This window comes from Gossypium hirsutum, chromosome D03, assembly GCF_007990345.1.
Source record: "Gossypium hirsutum isolate 1008001.06 chromosome D03, Gossypium_hirsutum_v2.1, whole genome shotgun sequence".
Classification (NCBI taxonomy): Eukaryota; Viridiplantae; Streptophyta; class Magnoliopsida; order Malvales; family Malvaceae; genus Gossypium; species Gossypium hirsutum.
This window is the reverse complement of record NC_053439.1, coordinates 53,291,972-53,303,740: the sequence shown is the minus strand read 5'-3', so window position 1 is coordinate 53,303,740 and position 11,769 is coordinate 53,291,972. Positions and strand designations below refer to the sequence as shown.

The 11,769-nt window shown below is 33.5% G+C and overlaps 2 protein-coding genes across 2 annotated transcripts in view; both read left to right on the top strand.

Annotated features, from left to right (window-relative positions):
* Positions 1-6,444: 6,444 nt before the first annotated feature.
* On the top strand, positions 6,445-8,099 carry LOC121215617 (TMV resistance protein N-like). Its single transcript, XM_041090570.1, has 2 exons — positions 6,445-6,966; positions 7,741-8,099. The coding sequence occupies exons 1-2, from the start codon at positions 6,491-6,493 to the stop codon at positions 7,796-7,798; spliced, it is 534 nt and encodes a 177-aa protein (XP_040946504.1). The 5' UTR covers positions 6,445-6,490; the 3' UTR covers positions 7,799-8,099.
* LOC107932318 (disease resistance protein TAO1) overlaps positions 7,801-11,769 on the top strand; it is a 46,572-nt gene continuing 42,603 nt past the window's right edge. Inside the window, exon 1 of the mRNA XM_041089914.1 lies at positions 7,801-7,879. Within this exon, the coding sequence (XP_040945848.1) occupies positions 7,801-7,879 (79 nt within the window). The remainder of the gene's footprint in view (positions 7,880-11,769) is intronic.

Here is an 11,769-nt window from a genome sequence, read left to right as displayed (position 1 = left end):
AGATGAAAGCTTGATATTTCAATTGATGATTAAAATGAACAAAATAGACCACTATTCATACTAGTCGCTTTGCTAAATTAAGAGCAAACTAGTATAGAAAATCAAGGAAAAATATTCCATGATATAATAAAAATCTCAAAATAATCTCCACCTAAGTCAATAAAAATTTCAGCTAATTATTCTTGGAAAAATTCTGCTTTGGCCCCTCATTCTTTGCTTCTTTCTTCAATCTAGCCCAATTGTTTTCTTTTTCTTCTATTTAGCCCTAAATTGCACCCCTGCACAAAATTCAATAAAAACATGGAAAAATTAGTGGTGCACTCTCATAAATTAACCAATTTAATTACATAAAATATGTAACTTTAGCATTTAATCAAATCCCCTCTACTTAGCTTATGCTACTCCTCGAGCATTATGCATGTATCTGCAAAAGGGAAAAAAATTCCTCCAAAATAGGACTTGGCCCTCATGGTTTGTACAATTCAACAATTTAATCCTAGCACATTAACATCTCAAATAACCTAGCCTAAGAAGTATGTAAATATATATTGGAATTTATTAGAGCTTGATAGACTTACCCTTTATTTTATTATTTTGTACTTAGGACATTTTTGAATTTTTTGACACGAGACATGATGACAACCCAAGCACCATGTTCCGGTTACTCAATTCAGACGTCTCTAAGCGGGTTATTTCACCCTACTCGTGATACCTCGTTAGCGGAGTGAGTGCAAAGAAATTAGACAGCCACACGAACCTTTTTACGCGACATATGATGACAACCCAAGCACCATGTTCCGGTTACTCAGCCCGATGTAAAACCCCAATTTTTCACTCTTAACATTCATATCAGAGGAGTATTATTATTTTTTTGTTTTTTTATTTGAAAGACGATATAAGGTAGGCAGTCAAGCAAACTCATAATTCCTAAAAATTTCTTACCCACTAAGTCTAAGTTATTAAAAAGTTTATGTGTAAAGAACTAAAATAGCTAAATAGGTCAAACCATAAGTGTACCATCCCAACTTATCAAAAGAAAAATTTACCTTTTACCGAAAACATGCAAAAATAGTGATGATAGATAAGTAAATTTAGAACCAATTTATGTTGGAGTTTGAATCGATTCAAACAATAATGAATCGATTCAAAGTGTTAAACACCATTACTTTACAACTGGATTCGTATGAAAATCGTGCAGATAATGAGGTGGAAGACCCTTCCTAATGAATTGATTTTATCTTTTTGCTTGTGGTATGGTTGTTGATTTGATTTGATTGTTGATATATTGTATTATTGGGTTTGATATTATTAACAACTTATATTTCTTAAAAGTGAAAAAAATATCGATTATGCTTTCATGGTGTTTTGTTAAGTTCAGTTCCTTTCGAACAGATGAATATATAGGAATAGATGGAGAATGGCGATGAGGCCCTTTTTAGTTTCACTACGTAAGAATATATGATTCAAGTTTGGATCCTAAATCAACATATCAATGATTGTGTGGATGAGCAGTTTTTAGTATATCATTTAAATTAAAAAATGTTTTATTAATAAACATAACACATAGTATAGGAAAATACTATATAATGATTTCTCGATTTAATCTAAACATTTGGTATCAATGAGTTATCAATACTTATATACACCGGTGTAAATTAGTTCTTTTCCCTTAAACTTTCTATTGACCGTGTCAAAAGTAAAGGGAGATTCCCTCAATATTCGGTTGAGGGCAAATATGTAAATACAATGTATAAAGTATGAGGAATCATTTCTCTTTTAGAGTAAGAACAACCGTAAATATACCTTTGCTTGCATCACAAGTACAGCAGGAGGTTTGAGGGAAAAAGAACTTACATACACCTGTGTAAGTCAATATTGATAAGGGACCAAATGAATATCAGCAGTGAATTTATGTAGGAGTTTGAATGAATTCAAACAACAATGAATTAATTCAAAACAACAAACAATCAATTGAAATAAGCGAAGAATCGATTCAAACTCCAACATAAATTCTTTGTTGATATTCATTTGGCCCCTTATCATTTTAGGAAAAGAAGCGATTTAAAACAACCAACAATCAAAGAAGTAGAGAATAAAAGGAAATGCTACGCAACAATCAAAGAAGCAAAGAACAAATTAATTAGATGTGTTATGTAACAATCGATTTAAACATATAAGCAATCGATTCAAAAGAAGTAATATTCCAACATAATAATCGATTTAATCATATACACAATCAATTAAAAAGAAGCAGTATTCCAACATAACAATCAATTTAATCATATACACAATTGATTCAAAAGAAGTAGTGTTCCAACTTGACAATCGATTTAAACATATAAAGAATTGACTCAAAAGAAGCACTATTCCAACGTGATAATCGATCCAAAAGAAGCAATATTTTTGGAAAATTACAAAAATCTTAAACCTTGGGGTGCTACTTATATGTTTGGGAGGGCCATAGTATATCTACAAAGGGCTAAATTGCAAAAATTTTAATCCTTGGGGGTGCCATGGCCCCCTGAGCCTCTATTAGGTTTCGCCATTGTCGATTTGAATAGAGATGTTAAATTAATTGACCCACAAATTGTTTTGAGCCTAATTGAATTGAATTTTTTCCCAAATTTCTTAACATTTTATATAGACATCTTAACATTTTTTAATGTTTACATTATAGTATCATATTTATTACTATAGATTTATTTTTTGAAATAAATTATATAATTTTAAAAATAACATAATATAATATATTAGAAAATTAGTAAATGACTCGGGCCTTGAATTTTTATGCCCGAGCCCAACTCGTATTTTAAATCGGACTAACTTTTTGTCCAAGTCCATTTTTTGAGCTTGATAATTTTGTCTAAATCCTCCCAAATCTCGAGCGGGGATTGGATGGGTAGCTCGACCCAGAAGTTAAAAGGTTAAAATATGTCATAAGTTCTTGTACTTTTACAAATTTTGGAGTTTGGAACACGTACTTTCATTTCCAAAAAATTAGTCTCTTTACTTTCTTATGGTTAACATTTTCAATTTTTTTGTTAAATGTGTTAGGGTGGCATTTTAAAATTAAAAAAAAACTTATTTAGTAACCACGTAATTACAAAAATGATGTTGTAATTAACTTGAATTTAACAAAAAAAAATTAGCAGTGTTAACAATTGAATTTGAGTTTTGAAATCTCAAAAAAATAGAGGGACTAAAATCCTTAAAAATAAAAATATATGGCTACCAACTCACATCAGTTTGGATTTGACATAAATCTTCGAGAAGTCATAATGAGGTAAGAATATATTCTCTTAAAAACTAAATATTTAAATCAAAATACCTAACTGATATTTGTTCGATATTTTAAGAGAATTTTTATGAACAAATCCATGTAATAAAATGAATTAGTGTTCCACCATAAAAGAGACATAATCCTATTCGAATAATTATACTCTTGAATGAAGGGATCGGGTAAATTTTAGTTGTGGAGTCACAACAATAAAATTGATAATTAGTAGACTAGGTTGTAGAGTTCCCTATAACAAACGTCGGAGAAAGAATTGATTTGTTGCACTATGTTTTGGATAATAGTGCTACTCGATCTAGACTTTAGACCATGAGCTTGTTGGTACTTATCAAACCATTTGGTGCTCAACCTTTTTGTTAACATTATTATTTGAATAATTAGTAAGTGTTAGACATAATGGTAAGACATATTATACTTTTTAAAAAATATAGATCTAAATTTTAAAGATAATATTATTGAAAAAAACAATCACCAAAAAATATTATTTGAATCGAGTTCTTCCTAAAATATTGTGAACCAAAAAATTTGAAGGCTGCAACGAGGGATTCTACTTTGCATTACCAACAATGTAAACCTTAACCTTAACCCATCCTCTTCACTACTTTTATTGCACTGAAATTGGTTAGCCAACGAATTTTTTATGTTAGGTGAAACAGTTGGGGCCATAATTTTGTTGAGGCCCCTCTTTAATTGCTAATGGCTAAAGTCTTGGAACGTAAGCATGACTCCAAAATGAAAAGTAATTGAAACGCATTTTCTAGTACCACTAATTTCCACACCAAGTACTTGGGAATTATTCTCCTCTTATGTCCTCTATATTAAATGTGACAAAATTCAATATTTATTTAAGTGTGTTAATTTTTTTGAATTACAATAACAAGTAAAGTTTGAATAACCAACGCAAGTAGCGCGATTCAAATTTAGGCCACATTTAGGGTGATGAACAATCTTAATCATCAGGCTATCACATGATGTTTTCTAAGCACGTCAAATTTGATGATTCATATATGTGAATTGTTTTTCATTAATTATATTAAAATTTTAAAATAGATTTGGTAAGAATATTCGTTGAATTTGCTTTTTCTTCACTTGGTGCTTCAATTAGGAAAGAAATCTATGCCATACCACAAAAAGGATATAAAGATCTTTAATAGAGGTGATCATGGGCCCAGAAAAAATTTTCAGCTCGCTTCCTAGGCCCAGGCCTAGCCCGGCCCGAAATATGTGCCTTAAATTTTGTCCAGGCTCGGCCCGGGGAAAAATACTAAGCCCGAGCCCGACCCGTTTTTAAAATATTAAATTAACATTTTTTATCATTTGAGGGGCAAAGTGTAATTTTACCATTACTATTTTAAAATTTTATAAATTATAAAGAGTTAAAAAAAAGAATTTTTATTTTTATTTTAGAGTAGAACCCTTGCCCATGAAATATCATAACAACAAATTTAACAATACTAATAATTAAATTTAAAATTTAAAATTTGAAATATAAAAATTAAAAATTTTAAAATAAAAATAAAAAATAAATTTCAAAATATATGGGCTTAAGAAAATGGGAAATGGGAAATGGGGAGGGGAAATGAGAATTTTTTTTTAAAAATTTATTTATTATATTCGGGCTGGGCTAAGTCGGGCCCGGACCAAAATTTTTTTGCCCAAGGCCCGAAAACGGGCCTCATTTTTTTCCCAAATATATATTTTGGGCCTATATTTTTACCCAAACTCTCTCATATTTTGGGCGGGCCGTCGGGCCGGGCCGGACTGCCCGACCCATTATCACCTCTAATCCTTAATGAGTATTGGAAAATATTTAAACAATTTTGTGCTAGTTGCCCTCAGCATGAAATTTTGGATCAATTACTCAACCTTACCCTTATCCCATCCTCTTTAATTGCTAATTTAAGGCCGATAATTCATTGTTTAAGGTCTGATAATATTTATTTTTTTTATAGTGAACAACTTTAACGTTTTCCTTCCTTTCTACTAGCTCCGTTGAAAAACTCTATTCAAATAATATTTTTAATAAAAATGTTGAGCACCAAATGGACCGTAAGCATGACTCCAAAATGGAAAGCGATTGAAACGCGTTTCTAGTACCGCTATTTTCCACACCAAATGGACCGTAAGCATGACTCCGAAATGAAAAGCGATTGAAACGCGTTTTCTACTACCACTATTTTCCACACCAGATACTTACGGAATTATTCTCCTTCTCTTATGTCCCTCTCAATTCTCATTTTCAATTTACTTTAACGTGCAATATACGTGAATTTTATTTTTTTATTTTTAAAAATTTATTTACTTTAGATAACACAAACAAATTAAAAAAAATTGACGATCTGATCAATTTAATGACCAATTCTTTTTCAAAAACAATTAATTCTTCATTAATGCATAGATACTAAAATTGTTTCTTTACTATACCGAACTTGAATATTTAATGTGATGTCTATGTGATATATTGTGGTTGTGGTTTAATTATTGAGTGTATCTACCAAGGTATTAGGTGGTAAAAGTTATCATAGAGATCATTCTATTGAGAGTTAAATTGTATTTAAAAACAAGTAAATTAGTCCATATACATTAAATAAAAGAATAAATTTATTATTTTTATTAAAAATTTCCTTCTTTTTTGTTGTTAAAAACTAAAGTGAATGACGAAATAACTAGATAATCGCATGTGGCTTGTCACATGTACCTTATGTTGATTACATGGACCAATTTTTAATAATAACAATAGATAATTTTTTTAACAAAAGAACTAATTTACTTTCTAATATAATATACAATGACTAAATTACTATTTTTTAAATAGAAGAAACAAAATATAATATAACTTAAAATACAAAGAACCTTCATAATATTTTTACTAATATTGGCCTGAAGATGATGTCTATATTACGTGTTGTGTTAGCTATAACCATCAAGTTAATCAATACATTGTATTTGTCAAGCAAAATTAATAATATAGAATACGTAACCCAAGCTGGTAGATTTGGAAAAAACAACATGGCCGGCATGAATTTCTTCGGACAGTTGTATGAACTGGTGGAAGGATTGACCCACCATGGATTGGGAACTGCCACTTGACTGCTAATAATATCTGCTTTGCCATTCACACACACATATATATATATATATCTGGAACCTTGTTATTACATAAAAAAATACAGGACGACTTCATTTTCTTCTTCAATGGCAATGTCAGAAATCTCGCGATGTAGTTATCATGTATTCTTGAGTTTTAGAGGTGAAGATACGCGCAAAAGTTTTACGGATCATCTTTACACAGCTTTGGTGCACTTAGGAATTCAAACATTTAGAGATGATAAGGAAATCGAGAGAGGGAATAACATAAAAGATGAAATTGAAAAAGCAATACTACACCACTCCAAAATTTCTATCGTTGTTTTCTCAAAGAATTATGCTGCATCCACATGGTGTCTTAACGAACTTATAATGATATTGGAGCACAAGAAATCCTCTAAACACATTGTGTTGCCAGTTTTCTATGATGTGGATCCGAGTCAAGTCAAGAACCAGACGGGTTGTTATGCAGAAGCATTTACCCAACACGAACAAAACTTGGAGTCCGAAACCAACATGGTACAAAGATGGAGGAATGCTTTAAAAGAAGTTGCGGATATAGGAGGCATGGTTCTACAAGACAGGTACGTTATACACATAATCAAGTTCCATATGGTTACTTCAATCCTTTTCATTAAGACTTGATAGAGTAGAAAGAAAATTAATAGAAAATATTGTTAGGTAGCGTTTGGAAATTAAAATGGTTACTTCAATCCATTTTAAAGGGTTAATTGTAACTCAGAAACATTAATATGTTTTAATTGAGTCATTAAAATATTAGTATTGTATCAATAAGGTCTTTCAATCAAACAAGTCATCAGCTTAAGCATTAAATGTTAGCTCGAATCTAATGTGGGATGTTTTTAAAACACAGATCAAATTTCAAATACGTTTGCACTTATCACATGAACAATTTGGACTTGACGAGTTGAAAACAAAAAGAAATAGCCTCTTGAATTTAATGACACTATTAGTGGTTTTCAAAGATGTCATTGTTGGTAATGCAAAAGAATATTTTGAATTCTGGAAAATCCTTTGACTGTTATAAAAAATATTTTTAGACTATTTTTAGTTAGGAAAATTCTTTGCTTTTTTGGAAGCTAAAATTGTTTTTTTACCATTTTGCCTATAAAAAATAGTATAAATAGGAGGTGATTCTCCCACCTAACACAACAAGAGAAAAATAACTTCTCTCTGTTATCTAAATTCTAGTGTTCTGCAAAATTACACGAGAGGAAAATTCTGTCTAAGAGATTAGGTTTTAAGCGAGACTATTTTTGACCCCTTTAATCTTTATTGGGAATTGAACTTTTTTTCGAGAAGAGTAATGTCAATCGTGTTCCACCTTCTTTATTCAGGTGTACGAATATTAAAGTATTGTGTTGGGGGATAACGTCCACTACACGATTACACTGATCATGGCGAATTTGCCTCTAATGCAGTGGTTCTTCCACGACACAGAGATTCTTATTTTATTTACATTCAATTTGATCTCCTGTAACAATTCTATTTTGCAGTGGTATATTTCCAACAATCATATCCAAGTTATTCATGTAATAGGTCTACACATATTCAAAATATTACAATAAATAAAAATTAATATATATATATTCATGTAAATAACATGAATTTATTAAACTTTCACAAAGAGAAGGTTGAAATTTTGAGTATAGGTTGTTCCACGAATGAATTTCATTAATTTTTATGTTGCTTTTTTTGATTTGATTTAATTTGATTTTGAAAGTAATAATTCTATAATTTGATTTTGAATGTAATAATTCTATCATATATGTTGAAATGTTGCATTAGTTTCTTACTTTTACTTGAACATATAATCTGTTGAAAAGTCAAAAATGGTGGGAGGTGCAATTGGCACCGAAAGAAGAAAGTAAAAAGTGGTTGGCAAGTTGAGTTTAAAGTTGAATGGTATAATTGCAATTTTGGTCCCTAATTTTTTAGGCCATTTGCAAGTTAGTCCCTGAACCTCAACTATAAATAGGCCTAACCATTTCTCATTTCAACCATCCCAACCAATCTTTCTCTCTTAGTTTTCTCTCTTCTCCCATTTGAGAATTCTTAAGGAATTCTATTTGTTTGTAATATTTTGGAGATAGTAAAGTTATCATCTGGTGTTAGTGCCCGAGGACGTAGGTATAATTTACCGAACCTCGTTAAATCTCTTGTGTTCTTTCTTGTCCTATTTTTCTTTCAATATTTGAGGGTATAATAGTAGTATTTAATTGTGCTATTAAATTACTATAGAAAGGATATTCTGTCTAAGGAAAGACTTGGTATTTAAGAGATCCATGTGATCCACCTCTCTTCCCTGGGAATTGAACTTTGTGTGATTTTTAGTACAATAATTTACACGCTTCCGACCCTATTGGACAACAAGTGGTATCAGAGCCGAAGGTTAATCGTAGTATGCTCTGTGGTTGCAGTTTAAACTGATCTTCCACGTCAGAAAAGATTTCCTTAGGTATATTGAAAGATTATGGAGAAAACGGTCGGTGTAGGAGCTTCAACATCGTCCATGTGGACAAGACCGACAATTGCAAATGCAAGATTGGCCGTGGAGATCTTTGATGGCACGGGCCATTTTGGTATGTGGCAAAGTGAGGTTCTAGATGCCCTTTTTCAGCAGGGTCTAGACATTGCCATTGATGAAGAGAAACCAGATGATGTACAGGAGAAAGATTGGAAGGCGATCAATCGGTTGGCATGTGGCACAATTCGATCATGCCTTTCTCGAGAGCAGAGGTATGCTTTTTCAAAGGAGACTTCTGCAAATAAGTTGTGGGTGACACTTGAAGAAAATTTTTTGAAGAAAAACAGTCAAAATAAGCTCCACTTGAAGAAAAGACTGTTTCGCTTCACATACGTCCCAAGTACCACAATGAATGATCACATCACCAAATTTAATCAGTTAGTCACTGATTTGCTGAATATGGATGAGACATTCAAAGATGAAGATTTGGCTTTGATGCTGTTGGGGTCACTTCCTGAGGAGTTTGAGTTCCTAGAAACTACTCTACTTCATGGCAGGAGTGATATATCTCTGAGCGAAGTCTGTGCGGCCTTATACAGTTATGAACAGAGAAAGAAGGACAAACAGAAAAACTCAATCAGAGATACAGAAGCTTTAGTAGTCCGAGGTCGTTCATACACTCGGAAGAAAACTCAAAAGGGGAGATCAAAGTCAAAGTCCAGACTCGGGAAAGATGAATGTGCTTTTTGTCATGAGAAAGGCCACTGGAAGAAAAATTGTCCAAAGCTGAAGAATAAGGGAAAAGCTGCTGTAGATGCTTGTGTTGCTAAGCATGATACTAGTGACTCTGAACTATCACTGGTTGCATCATCATCGTCGTTCCATTCAGATGAGTGGATATTGGATTCGGGTTGTACCTATCATATGTCCTCTAACCGGGAGTGGTTCTCTGATTTAGTAGAACTAAATGGAGGAGTTGTTTATATGGGCAATGACAATGCCTGTAAAACTGTTGGGATAGGTTCAATCCAATTAAAGAATCAAGATGGATCAACCAGAGTTCTGACTGATGTTCGGTACGTGCCCAGTTTGAAGAAAAATCTCATCTCATTGGGAGCCTTGGAATCCAATGGTTCAGTTGTTACTATGAGAGATGGGATTTTGAAAGTGACATCTGGCGCACTTGTGATATTGAAGGGCATCAGGAAAAATAACTTGTATTACTACCAAGGTAGTACAGTTATTGGAGCAGTCGCTGCAGCTTCCGGTAACAAAGACTTGGACTCAATGCAGTTGTGGCATATGAAGTTGGGACATGCCAGCGAAAAATCCTTGCAAATTCTGGCAAAGCAAGGATTGTTGAAAGGTGCAAAGGCTTGCAAATTAAAATTTTGTGAGCACAGTGTTCTGGGAAAGCAAAAGAGAGTGAAATCGGCACTGCTATCCATAATACAAAAGGTATTTTGGAATATATTCACTCAGATGTGTGGGGGCCTTCCAAAACACCTTCGTTGGGAGGAAAACACTACTTTGTTACTTTTGTTGATGACTTTTCCAGAAGAGTTTGGGTGTATACCATGAAAACTAAAGATGAAGTGCTTGGAGTTTTTCTTAAATGGAAAACTATGATCGAAAACCAGACTGGCAAGAAAATCAAGCGGCTTAGGACGGACAATGGAAGGGAATATAAAAGTGATCCGTTCTTCGATGTGTGCCAAGAGTATGGTATTGTTCGACACTTCACAGTTAGGGATACACCACAGCAGAATGGATTGGCAGAGCGTATGAATCGAACATTGTTGGAGAAAGTTCGATGTATGTTGTCCAATGCTGGGTTGGGCAAGCAATTTTGGGCTGAGGCTGTGACATACGCTGGCCATCTTGTTAATCGTTTGCCATCATCTGCATTAGAAGAAAAACTCCTATGGAGGTATGGTCTGGAAAACCGGCTACAGATTATGATTCCTTACATGTGTTTGGATCCACTGCATATTACCATGTGAAGGAGTCAAAGTTAGATCCGAGGGCAAAGAAAGCTCTCTTTATGGGAATCACTTCTGGAGTGAAGGGATTTCGTCTTTGGTGCTTAAGCACAAAGAAAATGATCTGTAGCAGAGATGTTATCTTTGATGAATCTGCCACATTGAAAAAGGTAGCAGATAAAGATATTCAGACGAGCAATACTCCACAGCAGGTGGAGTGTACTCCAAAACAGGTGGAGTTTGAGCAGATGGGGATTTGCCCAGTTAATAAGTCTAATTCTCCAGCCACAATGGAGGAATTAGAGGTTGAAGAGGTTCTGACCCAAGAACCACTAAGTACACCAGAACCAGTTGCAGTTGCAAGGCCACGGAGAGAAATTCGTAAACCTGCTCGATTTACTGATATGGTGGCCTACGCCCTTCCTGTTGTTGATGATATTCCTATCACTTATCAAGAAGCAATGCAAAGCTTAGAAAGTGATAAATGGAAAAGTGCCTTGGATGAAGAAATGCAGTCTTTCCGAAAAAACAATACTTGGGAGTTGGCGTAATTACCAAAAGATAAAAGGGCAATCGGATGCAAGTGGGTATTCGCAAAGAAAGATGGATCTCCTAGCAAGAAGGATATTCGCTACAAGGCAAGATCGGTAGCTAAAGGCTACGCTCAGAAGGAGGGAGTTGACTACAATGATGTATTTTCCCCTGTTGTGAAGCATTCCTCCATTAGAATTTTGTTGGCCTTGGTAGCATAGTTGAATTTGGAGCTAGCTTAACTTGATGTTAAGACGGCTTTCTTGCATGGTGAGTTAGAAGAGGAGATCTATATGACTCAGCCCGAAGGATACACAGATGCTGGTGGTAGAAATTGGGTTTGTAAGCTGAACAAATCGCTATATGGATTGAAGCAATCCCCGAGG